This window comes from Pleurodeles waltl, chromosome 10 (assembly GCF_031143425.1).
Source record: "Pleurodeles waltl isolate 20211129_DDA chromosome 10, aPleWal1.hap1.20221129, whole genome shotgun sequence".
NCBI lineage: Eukaryota > Metazoa > Chordata > Amphibia > Caudata > Salamandridae > Pleurodeles > Pleurodeles waltl.
The window spans coordinates 69,220,037-69,239,123 of NC_090449.1; the positions used below are offsets into that span (position 1 = coordinate 69,220,037).

A 19,087-nucleotide genomic window follows, 5' to 3' on the forward strand; every position below is an offset into this window, starting at 1 on the left:
CAATCATGATATAATGTGGCTTTATGGCAATCATGATATAATGTGGCTTTATGGCAATCATGATATAATGTGGCTTTATGACAATCATGATATAATGTGGCTTTATGACAATCATGATATAATGTGGCTTTACGACAATCATGATATAATGTGGCTTTACGACAATCATGATATAATGTGGCTTTATGACAATCATGATATAATGTGGCATTACGGCAATCATGATATAATGTGGCTTTATGGCAATCATGATATAATGTGGCATTATGGCAATCATGATATAATGTGGCTTTATGACAATCATGATATAATGTGGCATTATGGCAATCATGATATAATGTGGTATTACGACAATCATTATATAATGTGGCATTATGGCAATCATGATATAATGTGGCTTTATGACAATCATGATATAATGTGGCATTATGGCAATCACGATATAATGTGGCTTTATGACAATCATGATATAATGTGGCATTACGGCAATCATGATATAATGTGGCTTTACGGCAATCATGATATAATGTGGCATTACGACAATCATGATATAATGTGGCATTACGACAATCATGATATAATGTGGCATTACGACAATCATGATATAATGTGGTCTTCCTTTGCATACTATGCGCGTTCAGGAATTATGGCGGCCATGACATAAGGTCAGTCACATGGCATGCTCTGACCATTTAGACACTATGGTAGTGTGGAATAAGGTGGCACCCATGCTATCCAATGGGAATCTGACCATAAGTTGGGCATCCCCAACATTTGCAGGGTACCACTTAGCATATAATGCGCTTCCCTTGCACATGATTTTGATACATAGAAATGTGAGAAAGCGCTGGTCCGTGTTGGGCTGTAGGGACAGTGAATACATTCCAGGATAGAGCTTTGAATGTAGTTCAGTGTAGTTAATTTATTCTCTGTCAAACCTAAGACGTAGCTTAAATCTCCACTATAGTGGCTCCCTAACCATAATATCTTCTCCACTCCACTCCCTCTTGCGATGGGTCTAAAACTGTCAACCTCCTTAATGCAGAATGTGTCTTTCGAACACCCCCCATTTTCAAAGTTCAAAATAACGTCACAGATTTCCAAGGGGCACCGAGTGTCCCAGGGGTCTTGACTAGCAAATAATCCCCTATGCTGCCGATACTCTCTACCTGTTTCCATAAATCACAATATAAACACAAGGTTAGGTCCAGGAATTCCCTTCTGCATCACTCCAAGGTATGCAAACTACAGAGTGCATTTCACTGTATTTATTTTATTCCGTTTTCATATCATCAAAACGTTTCCCTTTGCACCTGAACTGCCACGGTAAGTCAGTGAACAACAATACTTATGTGTCCTTGTACATTACCGCGCCCCTCTGTCCAATATTCTGAAGAAGAATGTCCCTGTCTCTAAAATTGAGGATGTGGTTCACAACGACGAGTGGGGGATGCTCAATGCGGCGGGAGACACACCAGAGCTCTATGCACTCTCTCCACTGAAACAATGTGGAAAGGCCCTTCAGCTTCAGCACATTCAGGATACTGTCTGGCTCAAAGAGACACACTTGGGCATTCCGATCTTTCTGGTACCCTGACTAACAGTATGTTGTTCCTTTTTGCTTTGCCTTCCACAGCCTCCATCCATCCATCATTTTAGCATCTAATTGCAATTGCTTCACTGAGGATTTGAGAGTTTTATGGCATCCAAGTTATCTTTTGTTGATTGTGCACAAATTCTCTTAAAGTCTGCATTCAGTAGATTGACTTCAATGGTACCCATGCCAATCTTTCACTTGAAAGCTGGTCTTGAGTCTTACTTCTGCTAGTAGTTTAGGCAGTAAAAGTTTAAGTGGAATCAAGAGTCCAAGGGCCAGTTCTCACTTACCAGCATGGTCTTTTGGCACTTTTCTCAGAGCCAGAGGAGTTTATAAGAAGATGCACTTTCAAACCACGTGAGTTGTGGTCAACTGTTTTTTCTTTCACCCCCCATTTGTGTGACATCATAAAATGCATCTCTCACTGAAAATATTGTGGCCTCCTATAGGTGAGTATGTAACTTCACTGTCTCCACCTTTATCAGTTCCTGTGGAAACACTTCACTCCACTGTGGTGTACATCCTATCCAATGTGGTGGGTGCTCAGCATGACTTTACCCACCAAAAAACATAAATAGTTTTGCCCCTTATCACAATTAATCACAGGCAGCCCTCATTTGAGATCCTCCAGAGGCTTGTCAGCTTATCCCATTCACACAAAATGTATTATTCCAATATAAAAGCTGAGACTAAGTTGGAAACTTTAGCCCCTCAAGCAGTACGTCATTTCAACTCAAGGCCACAATGGTTAACATTTAACTGCATGGACCTGGACACCAGCTCCCATTCACCCCAGGCACTCAGTGCCTCAGGGATCGTTATAATGTTGCATAAGTATGAGTGGCTTGTAGTCTACCGCATACGGCAATATCAATCGCGGCGGTACTGCATTTGCAGAGTCCTCCTCTCCCTCCCACCCTGTTAGGACTGTGTGTTGATTCCGTCCTCTTTCCCTCATGGGTCCTCCTTTCAAGTTGGTGAGTTTGACCTGTAGTTACTTTATTTACCAGATATTCACACGCATCGCTATCGACACTTAGAGGTAAGAAACGTGGGATAGTGCAGGTTACCTGGGGAATATCAGTGGTTGTCCGCGAGCTCAGTAACTTTGCAGCCATCTTAGTTGGCTACCTTGCACACATGTGCACTACTCCTAAACAATCTCTCTTGCAGGGTTTTGTTCCCCCTGGATGTGGCATCACTCTTGAATAAATTAGGGTTCAATCCTCATCCCCAGCCAACTTTGAATCCTCCTGTTTGTCGCTTATGCCTTCAAAAACTATTGAAAGGAGTCTTTTTTACAGACATATCCCTTTTAGATTATGCCCAGGCTATGTCCTGCCTCCTTTGGAGCTTGGAATCTGTTTTGGTCGATCTCAACAACTTAACAACAGTCATGGATAATGCTCACATTTGAGTGATAATCAATGAACAGTACAACACATTTAGTGATGATGTTGTTTCTTTGAAGATAATTGGCACGTGCTGCTTTTCTTGTTGTTTCATGACTCTGATCAACAAAAGAATCACCTTCAAGTTCCTCAAGCACGCCTACAAGGCCCTCCACAACATCAGACCGGTATTCTTCAGCCACCGGCTCGCCTTCCACACCCACCAGACAACTCCGCTCACCTGGCCCCGGCACCCATCCCACGGATCTGCAAGACCACGGCCGGAGGAAGATCCTTCTCCTACCACGCCATAAGACCTGGAACTCTCTTCCTCTTCATCTCAGGCAATCTCCCTCTCTGCCTCAATTCAGGAAGGACCTCAAGACCCAGCTGCTCAGCTGATCCGACCATCCAGCACTTCAACTGAGCTGCAGTAGACTTCCCTCCCTCCCCCACCCTGCCCTAGCAGGGAGCTGAGACCCAAACAAGTGATTAGCCACACTCTATAAGAATCCTGATTGATTGATTGATTGAGGCAGTTCATCATCTGTACTGAAAAAGCCATTGTCTTTTTTCATGCTGCCCAAGGCTAGACCCTGAAAGACTGATGTACCTGTGTGGATAAGTCGGCCCTCTGAACCTCACTGAACCCGAGCAGCAGCTCTAAGATCTGTCAAAACTGGAGACAGCCCTAGCATCTACTAACTTGGATTATGAGATGGTGTGAAGCATTTTACACAGCCGCACCCACCACACACACAACCACACAGACACAATACCTTGCAAGTATCCTCTCATGTTTTAGTCCCGGATGCCAAAAAAAAATGAAACAGAAAAAAATAGAAGTCCAAAAAAGTGATTTATTCACACAACACACATCCTTTATCATAAGGAAAATTTTGAAATGAGTTGTTTGCATTTATGCCTGTCATATGCTGGCGCTGTAAATCATAGTCGATAGTTAAATGTGCCTACGATGGACACAAGTAGGACTCATTCATGCAGTCAGTGTGAATATCCTACAACTCATCTATGACAGAAGGCTCGAGCACCAGGGAAGCTGCAGGAAAACGCTACTGGCTTCCAGCTGTGAAATAAAAATCAAATGAAACTCTTTCAGGAAGGGGCAGTAAAATGTTATGGCTGGTGTTACTGCACTTCACAAGACAAGAAGAAATAATTTAAAAAAAATGTGCACATAAATAAAGTTGGGTGGTTTCACGTATTAACCACAAGAGGGCACTAATGCTCTACTACTGAAGATGACGGTTCTCCAAAGCAGGAAATGCCGTGGTCGGTTCTGGGATTGTCCGTGCTCGGTCTCAAGGGACCGGGATCAGCGCTGCGTCCTCCAGTGCGTACAGCACAAGGCGGAATTGAACCAATATTGCTTTTAAGAACGGAACTATTTGCATGTAAGGGCAGGGGCAGGCGTAGCTTCGGGGGCGGGGATAATAAATATATAAATGTATTCTGTGATAGATAGTTTTAAATGTATTTTGTGATAGATAGTTGGGTGCAGCTGCTTTCAGTCTGGTATGGTGAGCAGGGGCGACCCCTCGGCTATGGCAGAGGAAAGTCGCCCTACTGCTGAAAGTAAAAAAAATAAAGAGCTAATAAAAGTATTTTACTATCACTTTATTTTTCCGCTTCATTAAGGCTGGCAGGGCCAGCATCCTCCGTATCAGCGCAGGGATGAGTGGTACGTGCACTTCTACGTGCGCATGTCAGTTTGGAACCCGACATGCACACTTAGAATTCTCCACCCAGCTGTCTTGCGCAGTCGGGAGGAGACCAAGTGCAGGCTCCCGCTCCCTCTCTGAGCAGCACTGCGGCCCGCTCAGCCCAATGCTTCTCTCATGCTGGTTAACAGCATGAGAGATGCGTGGGGACTGGGTGGGGAGGGGTGAAGAAGATGAAGAAGAGAGGATTCTACGGAGGCGGCAGGTACGTTTCTTGAATTGCTCCCACCCACGCCACGTGCGTTGCCCCCTCCCCCACCCACCCTTTCTAGCAGCAGCTGCTACTGATGGTGAGGTGTCTGTCGGATTTCACCAGGAATTTGTACACACACACAGAAAAAAATGCACACACACACTCTCTCCCTCTCTCCGTTTGGAAAGACTTCAAAAATGTTTGTTATTTTACAAAATAATGTACTTTCTCTCACTTAATACACCTACCAATCTGCATTCCTCTCTCTTTTCACTGCCCCTTAGGCACCTTTCATGCGCCACGCTTGTCAAATAATGTATTTTAACATCATGTGCCAGCATTATTGTCAGGAAATCTGAAGCTAACAGCCCCCAATCATACCAACTAAGCTACGTCCCTGTGTAGGGGCTTCATATCAGGCAACGTTCTGGGGTGAAGTCAAAATGAACATTTACGTATGTGTTGTACCTCGTCCGCTACACTGTTGGCCCTTGACTCTATTACAAGTCATAACTACAGCAGGATTAGGGTGACCAGATATTGCGACCCAAAAAAGGGGATATTTTGCAAAAATAGAGGAGGGACTACACTTTTACATCAAAGACGTAGGAAGAATGACAGCCCTCATCAACACAGAAGCACAGAAGAGGCACAAAGAAAATAAATAAAATTTAATTTTTAAAACCAGCATCATGCCTGATAATAAAATTGCTTACTTATAACAGCCAATAACTAGCCCTACTTTGGAAGACCTAAATAAAGTTCCTTTCACTGTTTTCAGGCGACCCTCTCTAAAAACAGGGACATGAACCAAATTTTCCGAAATCTGCCAAGACAGATGTTGAAAAACCAGGACATTCCCAGCAATTCCGGATGCCTGGTCACTCTAAGTGGGATGGCACTTATTTTTGGAGACCGCCACCTATTTCTCTACATCATAAATTTTACAAGGATGACAGAGGGAAAACAAACAAAAACAAAAAGACAAAGGAAAAGAAATACAAACAATCCATCACCAAGGGACAAAGAGGACACCTGTAAGAGAGAGATATATGGGCAGGGAGTGCCTGGCAGTGAATTAACGAGGCCTGAGATAGATTCGGAACTGCGCATCTTTGCTATGTGCGCTCGGACATTTTATAGTGCCAGCAACAGGGGTCTGAGAAACGCTTTGGGCACCGGCACTTTTTATTTTACGAATAAAGCACTGGTTTGGGGGCATTTTTTGGAACATTATCTTAAGAAAACAAATTGTGACCGCATTTCTCAGAAAGTTTCTTCCTGGTCCCAGGGCTTTCTTTTTCACAAAGCCCCACCTACCTCGCATCAACTCCTATAGCACAGAACATTTTAAGTTCATCTCCCCCCCCCACCCCCAGCCACACCAGATCTAATGAAGGAGGCCGTGCCCATCCTTCCTAGCCTTGACCAGAGCAGATCACATGAAGAGGGGCAGTGGCAATAATGGCCTTGGACAATTAAGTTGAGTAATGGGATAATGATAATTGTCCGTAGAAAGGCAGAAGGAGAATCCCAAGTTGCTGCTAAACAAGTTACCAATAGAAACACAATGAGCTCCTGCCCAAGGATCAGCCTTGCCTCTAAGTGCTACATAGTTGCACAGGTCCAGGCAAGTCCCTGAGAGCAATCTTGTGTGCCAAGATTGTCGATTTATTCCAAAAACTCAATATTCTTGAAGAGAGTTTTAAAGTTTGAAAAGCTGCCCGAGGTGGCTCTTTAAGAGATGCGTAAGGATGCAACTCTAGCACCTGCAGCTGACACACATTTCCCCTTGCCTCTCCCCACACTGGGCATTGTTTAATTTAGCAGTGTTTGCAAAAACACAATTTTTGGGGTTTCATGAACACTGCCTGTGTGAGGATCAGCCCTGTCCTCCTCTCCAGGCTCCTGATGGCACGAGAGTAATAATCCACCTACAGAGTGCTATTTAAAGACAGAGCAAATTATAGGTGGATGTCTCAATTAGACACGTGACGGGGGTAATTTAACTACGATCCCCACACAGGCACAATGCATTTGATTTAGCAGACATACTGCGCATGCCTTAGGCAGCATACGATATCTTCTATCCAGGGCTGGGGTTTCAGGTGGCCCTGATGCTTTGTCTTGGAGCCTAGAAATTGCCAGAAAAGAAGCAAGGCAAGTAAAAAAAAATGTTATGAGTGTGAGTGGATAAGTAAGAGTGCGTTTAGCATGTTCTATGAATGAGAGTCCGCCACTGGCCACGTCATACTGAAGATAATTCTTGACTTATGTGAACACCCAACATAAGATGCTGTTGCTGTCAAGTTGGAGGTAATGTTTGGCAAAGGGGAGGGCACATATGGAAGAATGCAGTACCAGACATACGTAAGTAATTCGTGGCATGGGAAAACCTATGGCAAAATGCTGGTGACGACATCCTGTTGGCATAATTTGAAAAAAATGTGGTGATACTGTGGCGAATTACTCCCACAGCCAAAACAGAAAGAATTGCAGGAAGAGGTTCCCTTTGTGGGACACATCCCAAGTGGAGAGATCAGTAAAGAGAAAATATATATATATATATATATATATATATATATATATATATATATATATATATATATATATATATATATATATATATCCCACAGAAGTGGTTTCCACGGGGGCAGGGCCTCCTCATATGGAACGAACAGAAACAAGAAAATAGATTATACATGTCTTTTAGAAATAAATCCTGCACATTTCGATTGCTATAGTACTGTTAAAATGGAAAATGTCTCTGACAATTGGGCCCTAGTCTATTCCTCCCGGGAACTTGGGTTTGACACATATCCATGACACACACTGCATCTGAAGCCCCTGCTTGAATTCCGCCAGAGACCATGCCCTCTAGAACGAGCATCTCTCTCCCAAATCTCTCTCTTACCCTAAGCCTCGCCACCATCCCAAAATGCTGCTTCTATTTTCTACATTTTCCTAGAGACAAATCAGGTGTAAAAGTGCACGTTTGAAGCAATAATATAGCTTAATATCAGTCCACATGTGCAGCTCCGAGAATCACCCCAGTCTCTGCTCTCAACACCTCCCTCTTGCGCCCCCTTTTCACTCTTGGTGTCAGCGCTTTAAAATCTTCCCCTCTCCACTCAGGTGCTGTCTTATCCCTCCACCCTTATCCCTCACAGCGCCGCGAGGTGGCAAAGGCACCCTGTTGGCACTATACAAGACACGGAAAACAGATGAATCTCAGAATCTGGGCAGCTCCTGAAGTTGCACACAAGCTTCGAGGGGCACCAAGTGCACACATCAGAGATAGAACGACGGCATAAACCCAACAACACACGTACACGCGGGGGCTGAGGCACAAAAGCAAACATGAGCACTGGAAGTGGTAGCACAGGGTACTCCTTCTGGATCAGCCCTGGAATGTCCTACTGCTCCGTTAGTAAAACTGCAAACAGGACACAGTCCTTTCTACCCCTACTAATTATAAAGGAACAATCCCACAATATTAACAGTTTATTCCCCTTTTAGACGCTTTGAGGTCAACTCACAAAGGCATGCTTGAGTACCACAGGCATACTACTCCACGTACTCAAAATGCGTTTTTTTACTGGATCCCATATATTTGGAGATCAGCGCTCACTACAGCTTGAATTTCAAGGCATCACAGAGTATCCCTGCAACAGAACCCATTGATACAGGACTCTGAACATACACTCAACTCCAAAAAACATGTGCAATTGAGGCATCAAACAGCACGTGCCTCCTCAAAGCTGACTACCACATATTTACATTTGGCAGGCTAGTGATGTGGAAACCAACGAAGACCATCTGTATTCTATGCTCGGTACCGCCCTCTGATCTCACTTGTGAAACAGACAAAGCATCAATATAGAGTCATACACACAGAGTACACCTTTCCTGTAGAAAAAAAGCACAGGTTCAAAAAGAGGCACTTCTTTTTTCAGAAGCAAGAGCCCTCACACACCCAATGGGTGTCATGCTTCATCATAGGGCATAGGCCAGCGCTGCAACGCCTAATGGGCCCCACACGGGGGCACTTTACCAGAGATCTTTTCAAATTGAAGGTGCGTGCCATGAAAAATAGTAGAACTACATCAAAGTCTACCCTCAAAGAAAAGCTGGAGAAAAAAGGAAAAGAAAACTTACAATTGGCTCTGAAGTCTCCAAACAACTGATTTAATTGGTGTAGAGACTCTAGGTCAATATTAAAAACAAAGGGGAGTGGGGATGGAATAAGGAAAAGCATCAATATAGACACACCACACGCTCAATCACCACCGACCATCATTCAGCTCCACAGGCGGACTCTGGTCTATGAGGGAAACATGAAACCACTTTGAAAAGTTATCCACTGACCTGCAAATCGTTCCAGTGCCACACTATGGCCAGGCTGTCTGCTACACACCTGCTAAATCACAAGAATAACAGGGAAAAGTTCAGGCACCCTCTGCATTGCCATTTTCCTGATCAACATTCAGGAGGCAGCAAAATCCCAGATACCAACCAGTACTATGCGGCCCTCGGTGTCCACCTCCATTTTACAGGAAGCCATAACTCCAGGTTCTTCCACGTTCATCAGTTGTGGTCAACCTGTTATGGACATGTGATGCCTCCAATCACCCTTGAAGAACGCCCAGAGGCTTCCATCAGTCATGCTCCCCACAGCCCGCCCAACCTACCCACAGACCAGGCAGTGCACTTACTTTCGCATTTCATCCCTTGGTGGATGAGCCCGTACAGCAGGGAGCCGCAGTGGTCACAGAAGGTGGGGCTGGAGTACGTGTGGATTTTAAATCTGTGTTTGCTTCGAGGGTCCTGGAAGAAGCGGGGAAAATAAAGCAGGTTAGAAACAGAAATGGACAGGCAGAAGGAGGTGAGGATGAACCTCCCCCCACAATCACACAAACTTGTCAACACAGTACACAACTGACAAGTTGCCACGCAGCCACTTCTTGGACACGCAAGATACCTTCTAAACAGCAGTATTTCAGAAAACAGCTCGTTCAGTGCACAGGTATACAAGATATGTGAGGGCTCTGAGGGAGTTTAGCAACTTCCCAGAGAGAGCAAGCACAGAAGAGTTAATACAACTTTAAATCTATTATTAGACTTTTATACATTTCAGCAGCCTTGATGTAACTCTGGGACCAATCCCATTGGATCCCAAGTCATTCCAAGCGCAAACGGGAGTTTGCAAACTCAAACATTCGCTTCACCTGTAACCAGTCCATAAACCATGACAAATATAAGAAATAAAATACCCCCCTCAACGTGTTAAATCCTGTGGCTGAACAGAGAGACAACCTAACCACCAAGTGTGTTTACGAGGTCACAGAATACCAACCTAACATGCAAAATCTGCTGAATATATAGTAGGGAAGTACTTCATTCCTTAAAATACATGCTATCAGAAGGCTAATCTCCAAGGTGACTGTCAATATCCTTCGCACGTATGGAAGGGGGTTATTTATTCCTCGTAATACATACTAAAGATTATGTATTCCTCATAATACAAACTAAAGAATCACTAATTTCCGAAGTGACATTTAATAACCTTAATATTCTGTGTCCATTGGAGGAGCTTTGTTCCATGCAGCCTATTATAAAAGATAACTGAACACCAGGGTTATTCGCAATGACATTGCTAAAGACTGTGGTGAAAATGTATTTTTTTCTAATAAATTGTATTAGATCACAAAACTCCAAGGTTCCTTGCAATATCCTTAGTACTGTTTGTAGTGGTACTTTATGTGATATAAAACCTGCTAGAAGAACTCTAGACTCCATGTTAACTTGTATTATCATTTGTATGTGGTAGGGCGTACTTTATTCCATATAATACATAGTGTGATGTCACTGAACTCCAAGGGGACTCTCAATGTTGTTTGTACTGCTCATAAAGCGTTATTCAATTTAACACATGCCATTAAGTCTCTGACCTCCAATGTTTCAGGCAATTTCCTCTGCACACATAGTTGGTGGTACTTAATTCCTTGCAATGCTCAACTCCAACATGATTTACAATACCATCTGTCCATCCTACTTTTTACCTTTTTACTTCGCTCCAACTTGCGACTTAGTATGTGGTGCTGCGCTCCCTGGGACATAAAAAATGTGCCCTGATCAGGTGTTCAGAAAAAGCCAGAAAATAGTCCACTGCTTTCCCATTGAAATTTTCTATGGCCCGTAGCCATGTTTTCTAATTCCAGTAAGGCCAGCTCAACCTCCCATCCTTCTGGGGTTGGTAATTTGACATGCATTCAATTGGGCGCCAGGCCTTCTATGTGCAGCATTTTGTGATGGCAATAATGCAGTATTGTATGCTTTATAAAAGAACAAGTTAATATTATCAACACAATTAGTATTTTTTTTAATCAGCCCTCGCGGGTAAAACAAACCCTGTAAATATTGCAAGTAAATGCACAGTGTGAAGAGGGTGGGAGTGAGGTCTCGGGACCCCCGTCCCATATGTCAGCAGCACTGCCGGCAAGAACACAACAGATGGCTTTAAAGGGTTTTCTCATCAGCTTCAGCTAATGACTTTGCACCCTCAGAAGAAGTTCACATCTGAAAGGGAAAGAAGCAGCTATAAGTCATAAACTGTTCCTCCCAGTGCAGGTAGTGTGATACCTTATGTGGTGTGATGTCAGCTGAAGCCTGTAATAAACTCTCTGTGGCAGCAGTGTGGTTACCGTGACATCACCGGTAGCCTGTGATATATTACATATAACCCTTGACTTCAGGGCTCGACTGAAATAAAGAACAGGGACATATGCAAATATTACAGACCTTCCAAAAATGTTTAAATGTTGTGTTCTTTGCAAGGTGCTTGCTATATAAGGGGTTCAGTTTTGGGGCACTATCAATTAATCAGAGTATTTGTAGAGCGTGCTACTCACCCGTGAGTCTCAAGGTGCTTTTGGGGGGGGGGGGGGAGCTGCTACTGCTCGAACAGCCAGGTCTTGAGGAGTCTCCTGAAGGCCAGTAGGTCCTTGGTCTGCTATAGGTGGATGGGGAGGTTGTTCCAGATCTTGGCCGCGAGGTAGGAGAAGGATCTGCTGCCGGATGTTGTCCTGTGGATGCGTGGGACGGTGGCGAGGGCGTGTTCGGTGGAGCGGAGCTGACGGTTCGGGGTGTAGAAGGTGAGACGATTGTTGAGGTATGCTGGCCTGCCGTTGTGGAGTGCTTTGTGGGCGTGGGTTAGGAGTTTGAATGGGATCCTTTTGTTGACGGAAAGCCAGTGTAGATTTCTCAGGTGGGCTGTGATGTGTCTGTGGCAGAGGATGTTGAGGATGCGGTGTGCGGAGGCTTTCCGTATCCGTTGCAGTCTTTTCTGGAGAGCTGCTGTGGTCACTAGATGACCCAGAGCCAAGAATGGTTGAATAGGTGGATGTCCCTTAGCTGGTCGGGGGGCTATGATGTGGAACAAATTAATGAAGCTATCGAGCAGAAGGAGGGAGTGGGATGGGGGGGGGGTTGGAGGAGAAGGGGGTTTACATCCAAGCTCTAGAAGAGAGCGGCCTCTAGGAAGGACGCCATATGGCTGTTATTTTCGGCAATCACTGTCTGTCCCTTCTCCCCTTTGGGAGCCAGCGCCATGAAGCGTTCCTAAGCATGTGCCACCACATGCAGTGCAAGTCTAGTTAACACAGGCAATGAACTCTTCAGCACTGAACAGGTTACATACATGGATACAGTCCTTCACCTCTGGTGGGGGGGGGGGGGGGAATAGGCTGGAAAATAGCGCACCGCAGACATATAGCGCCTTATATCTGTAGGAAATTGATAGCTCTCTGGGTTGATAAAGGCCATACAGCCCCGCCCCTGATGAAGAGCATAGGATCAAGCAGTGACAATAGGATATAGCGCCTCACTGCCACCTCCTCATTCCCTGGGAGAGGGCGGGGTTAGCAGTCCGCAGAGGGGCGCAGCGCAGCTCTCTTTACAAGCAGTTATGTGAGGGACTGGCACACGCATGTGCCACCTCACCCCTCTACGAGAAGACGGGCCAGGGACTGGGAGAGAGACGCTCGTCTTCCCCCCCTACATGGGAGAGTAGGATAGGAATGGGCACTGCCACACAGTCCATCATATCTCTGTGGAAGGACAGGCTCACACCACAGAGACCACCATATCTGTGGGGGAAGGACAGGCTCGCGCCACAGAGCCCACCAAATCTGTGATGAAAGGACAGGCTTGCATCACCGAGACCATCAAATCTCTGAGGAAGGACAGACTCGAGCCACAGATACCACCATATCTCTGGGGGAAGAATAGGCTTGCGCCACCGAGACCGTCGTATCTCTGGGGAAGGACTGGCTCGCGCCACCACCATCATACCTGTAGGGAAGGATAGGCTCGCGCCACCGAGACCATCATATCTCGGGGGAAGGGCAGGCTCGCGCCACAGAGACCATCATATTTCTGGGGAAGGATAGGCTCGCACCACCGAGACCGTCGTATCTCTGGGGAAGGACAGGCTCACGCCACCACCATCATATGTCTAGGGAAGGATAGGCTCGCGCCACCAAGACCATCATATCTCCGGGGAAGGATAGGCTCGCGCCACAGAGACCATCACATCTCTGGGGAAGGATAGGCTCGCGCCACCACCATCATATGTCTAGGGAAGGATAGGCTCGCGCCACCAAGACCATCATATCTCCGGGGAAGGATAGGCTCGCGCCACAGAGACCATCACATCTCTGGGGAAGGATAGGCTCGCGCCAGAGACCATCACATCTCTGGGGAAGGATAGGCTCGCACCACCGAGACCGTCGTATCTCCGGGGAAGGGCAGGCTCGCGCCAGAGACCATCACATCTCTGTGGAAGGATAGGCTCGCGCCACCGAGACCATCATATCTCCGGGGAAGGGCAGGCTCGCGCCAGAGACCATCACATCTCTGGGGAAGGATAGGCTCGCGCCACCGAGACCATCATATCTCCGGGGAAGGGCAGGCTCGCGCCACAGAGACCATCACATCTCTGGGGAAGGATAGGCTCGTGCCACAGAGACCATCATTTTTCTGGGGAAGGATAGGCTCGCCATCATCTCTCTGGTGCAGTGGTCGAAGTGCGTTAAAAGAAAGTATAGGAACTGTGATGCTGCATGCGATGGGGGCGGCGTCAGTGAGGGTAGGGGCGGGGTCAAAGTTGTGGCTAAAAAAACAAAATAATCTGTAAATTGTTTTGGTCTTTCACCTTCAGGTATCTACATATAAAATAATGTGCAGCTTAAATGAAAAATACTTTTTAAAAAGTTACGTTAATCATTGGCCAGCGCACTATTGTACATTATGCAACCTCTATTAGTTAATGCAATGAAGAGGTCTGTGTGTATCCAGAAAGCCACAGAATAAAATCTTGCTTGGTGCACTGGAGAAAAGTGGCTTGTGCACTGTTTGTGCTACGAGGGCCCAGCTTGTGACAGAAAGCACTGAGAACACCTAAGTCATTATGTTAAACTTCCATTACACACAGTATAAGATATATTGCTCTCAAATGTGCAAAAAGGTTTCAGATGAAATTATGCTTCCCAATATAGCTTTTATAATGCCCAGACTGTTCATAACGATTTATTTGTATATAACTACTCTGAAAAGTGCACAGTTCACAGCTCAACTGGCAACTCATGTGCACTACCACTGGAAAAGAATAAATCTTTGCCATCACAAAGCTTCATGTGATTTGATCAGGCTCCAGAGCCCCCTGTACATTTGCATATTACCTGCTGTGCACATTTGCATTTCTTTCAGGCAAGAAGGCACCCTGGCAGGAAAGCCTGTTTATTGTTAAGCTGTCTGCCACTCCTTCGGTTTCACGGCACAGGAGCCCTCCTAAATGAAACTTCGGGTGAAGCATTTGCATTTCTTTCAGGCAAGAGGGCACCCTGGCAAGAAGGCCTGTTTATTGTTAAGCTGTAGTAACCAAGGGGTCGGTGGATCGATGCAAGATACACAGATTAGTCCCCCCCTAGGGATCGTGGTCCATTAGGGTTATGGTTGATAACCTGATAATAAAACTAACCCTTGAACAGAGGGTATAATTGGGGGTTGAGACAGAAACATAGAGCCCACCCCCGTAAATTAGAGCAATGGTCTTCAAACATTTCAATACCATCCTCCCTCCCACCATGGGCAAAAAAATCATCACCTACCCCACGCTCAGAACTTTTCACAATTCTTCTATCAAATTGGCTATTTTTGAATAAATCTACATTTAAACATTGCAGTTAAGTTGAGTTACTGTTTTGAAAATGCAATCAAATACATGATTGCTAAACATTTTGTTCTAGTCAGGCAGCCCTTACTAACATGTAAAACTATCCACAGCTTGATTATAGGAAATGGAGTGGGGGTGCACAGAATATTTGGAGCCCCTTCCCTTTTGAAAGATACTCTGAGCTAGGATATAAATAACAAAACATGTTAGTGATGGCCCATCAAGAGTGACTTACTGGTACAAAGCCAGAGCCACCCCCCACAGATCACTTGAGCCCCCCCAGGGGGGCCAGCCCCCAGTTTGAAGTTCCCTGGATTAGTGGGTTGTGGGTAATCAGTGGGACTCAATTACTGGCAGCCTAGGAAAGAGTAGGCTTAGGGAATTGGCACAGGAACGCAGACCCTCGCACTGTTAGAAAAGATAGTCCTCGGCGACTGGCACAGAACAGAGCCTCCAATACTCCTCGTGGTCCTCTAGTGCTGGTCGCTACAGAAGATGTGCATCATATCTTGGCAAGCAAAGCAGCATACTGCAAAGCCCACTTGTTGGCATTTATTTGTGACCAATGGATGGAGTTGTCATTCTATATTAAACAATGGATTTCTAGATGTATGCAGCAGACACCATCTAGTGATTTGATGGAAGAAGGAAAGGGTGCTGGTCTGAGAAGACCAGATGCATGAGACCCCATCTCTACTGGTCTGGGGTCCATCCAGGGAAACAAACTGGTTGGCCCCTTCTGGGCATAAAACTGCACTGGTGTTAGAGGCAACTGGAGTCTCTTCTCCAGAGAGTCCGCTCCAAGGACCTGGTGCCATTAGGGTGAGCCAGTGAGAGCGATCTGGAACCTTCAGCTGCTGTTCAATAATAAAAAATAAAAAATAAAATTATGGGGGACTACGAATAGGGCCCTAACTACTCAAGTTAATGGTAATTATGTGTCCAATGTACCTGGTGAGTCCTAATCCCCCCTAACCTCTGGTATTCCTCCAAGAGATTTGGCCAGCCACAGACGCTATCATTCCGATGAGGCCTTAACTGGTTTTACTGGTCCCACTGGGACAAATGGGGCACTTGTAATGAGGCACTACAACAGCAAAACAACCCTCAGGCAATGGGCAACTATAAAGAGACCCTCCTCACCAAGCACGGTAAAACCAAGGTGTTGGTTGGCAAAGTCATGTGCACAGCAGCATGGTTGCAAAAGATGGTGAGACCCTTGACATCAGGGCAGAGATATAGAACCGACCAGATTTAGAAGTGGACTGGAAGGCCACATCTGCTCTGACAAAAAAATGCTCAAACCAGTCCCACTCTGTTCATCTTCTCACGCTCTCTATTTTTATCAATCCATTCATTTTCTTTCTTCTTCGCTGCTCTTCACACCTGCTAACTTACAAAAGAGTTTGACATGTGAGGAGGTGGCGGTACCTTTGAGAGGGTGAGGCCTTGTGCCAAGAGATACCCAAGAGGCACTCTGCCCCTCACCAAGCCCCCCGCGCCCTCCCAAAAAAAAAGAATAGGGTCAACGAGGCTGTCACCGATGTCCTGGGGTTTGTTCACATCTCTTAATGGACATCAGCTGCTTTCTTTCAAGTGGTTTTCAGCTCATTTTCCTTCCCATCGTGTGTTTTGGGCTTCTCACAAGGGTGCCGGTGTAAAAGGAGCCGAAACTGTGTGACACACGGTGGCACCGTGTGAGGTGGGAGGTCTGCCTCTGTTATCACTTTCTCTCTGCCTTCCATCTCCCCAACTCTTTCTCCAAGCCTCCTGTGCCTTCTGCACTTAATCTCGGGTGGGTGGGGAAGGTGACCGAGGCACAAGGAGTAGCCATTCGCCTTAAAAACTGGCTCCGGGGGTCTAGACCACTGGGGAAATGGAAGATGCATTAAAAGGCTTGTCCTCTCCTGCTGGCAGAAAAGGCATATGGGTGCAAAGCCGGTCATCTCCAAGCCTGGACTGGCTCACAAGAATAGCACAGCTCACAAATACAGTGAATGGTTTATCGTATTTGCCCGCTAGGAGGTGCAATTGCTCTTCAACTGTTTTGTGATGGCCTAGTTTCTCAGTACGAGGTCCCAGTTCCCTTTCACAAAACGTGTAGAGGTGAATAACTGCCCACGTCACGCCTTTAGCAATATTTCTAAGAGCCACGAAGGGGACGGACAAGCTGCTTGCATACAGAGTGCCACACGCCGCTCCAGTGGCATTGTGAGCTCCTTGCTTTGGCAGCTGAAGTTGGGGTTGCCACTGGGCCCGATGCCCTGATAATACGACCCACTAAAACCTTAATTGGTTTATTTTAGATTCTGCAGACAAATGCTCATAAAAGCAGCTAAGGGAATACCAGGTCTGAACTAGGACTTGCGGGTCAAGGACTGGTGAGTGAGCCACCTTCATTCAAGGAGATAGAGAAAGAAATCATGAAAACATTGAAAATGGAGAGGCAGCAAATAGAGCAAAAAGAGAGAGAAAGGTAAGAGGCAAACATAGATTATTAAAAAAAAGAAAGATTGGGGTGCAAAGTGGAAATTATAAATTAGAAAAGAAGGTGAAAATAAGAAAATGTGAAGAGAAGTTTCCAGGACAGGAAAGAAAAGTGAAAGGGTAGACAAAAGGAAGGGAAAAAATAACAAACGAACAAAGGCAGCAAGGATAGATGGGATTGGGGGGGGTGTCAGTGGGGCGCTGTGTTTAGCAATAACTTACAAACTTCGATTTAAAAGCACCTGCTGGAAAGTTCCTTATGTGTCCAGCCTTCAGGAAGCAATTAAAACGTCAAGATACCTCTTGAGTTTAATGTTCTTGCTAAAGAGAGAGAGAGATCGGTCTTTTGTCTAGCGGCAGTTTTGACTCACCAAGTAGGCAGAGGGTTAATGTACCTACTGCAAAGACCAGAACTATATTTTATGCAGATAGCTGAGTGGATAGTAAAGCCAGCCTTTACCAGCGCGTTAAAACACAAGAAATATATGTAAGAGGGGCTATGAAGAGGTGAGAGGGGCTATGAAGAGATGAGGGGCCTTTGTGCCAGGTAGTAGGGAGGGACTCCGAGGGGGTGGTCATGGGGTGGGGGGACCAAAAAAGATTGTAGTACTGGGCGTCTACAGCGCTAACGCTGGACTGAAGATTATCAGATGGAATGGCGGATGGATATATGAGTGAAAAGACGGATAAACATGGACACATTTATAGAATGCAGAAAGCATGGATGAAGTGTGAAATGATGGAAGAGTGGGAAGATGAATGAATAGATGAGTGAATGTAAAGTGAACTCAACTATTCTAGGAAGGATCGTTTAGCTCACTCTACATCGTTGAAGGTTTAGTTCTAAGTAGGGGGTATGTTAATTTTCTGCTCCCCACTGGTGCTGCTCATAACCCGTAGCCAAAGAATCCCAACATCACCCCCAGAGGGGGTCCCCGCCAACGCGAAGGAGCCTCCTTCCTCCCAGCATAATGGCTTTTCTCATCGCGCAGCGGGAGCCCATTTCTCTCTCTGACAGGAAAGGACAAGGGAAATGTTAAAAGCAGCCCGGGCTCTCTGCCACCTCCGCCTTCCCCGGGCCGCTTGGCGCGAGGAGAGGCCCCTGGCGCCTGCGCAATGAGTCTCCACGCACGTGCCCAGATAGTCCAGCGCGCGCTTCCCCTCAGACGGCCCTTCACAGTGGGGGACGCAGTCTAGGCCCCTGCACCACTCGGCAGGAGAGAGGGCTGGTGTGGTACTGATTGAAATGGAGGTATAAAAGCAACGAAACTCACTACGTATACTAGAGAACCTCTTTGCTACCGGGAACTCCCAGCAGTCTCCTATTTTAAGTATGTCATCTCCACTGAGAAGTGCGTGTAGTCACCGTTTCAAACTACAGACATGTAGGTACCGAGAACCTGGCAGCGTCTGCCCATTTAAAGCACGGTCTGTTGTTTTCGC

At 45.9% G+C, this 19,087-nt stretch overlaps 1 protein-coding gene across 2 annotated transcripts in view; it reads right to left on the minus strand.

Moving 5' to 3' along the window:
* Nucleotides 1-19,087, minus strand: part of PRKCB (protein kinase C beta) — a 799,526-nt gene that overhangs the window by 402,918 nt on the left and 377,521 nt on the right. For both annotated transcript variants that reach the window (XM_069209698.1, XM_069209697.1), the window contains exon 4: nucleotides 9,639-9,750. In XM_069209698.1, coding sequence (XP_069065799.1) covers nucleotides 9,639-9,750 — 112 coding nt within the window. The remainder of the gene's footprint in view (nucleotides 1-9,638; nucleotides 9,751-19,087) is intronic.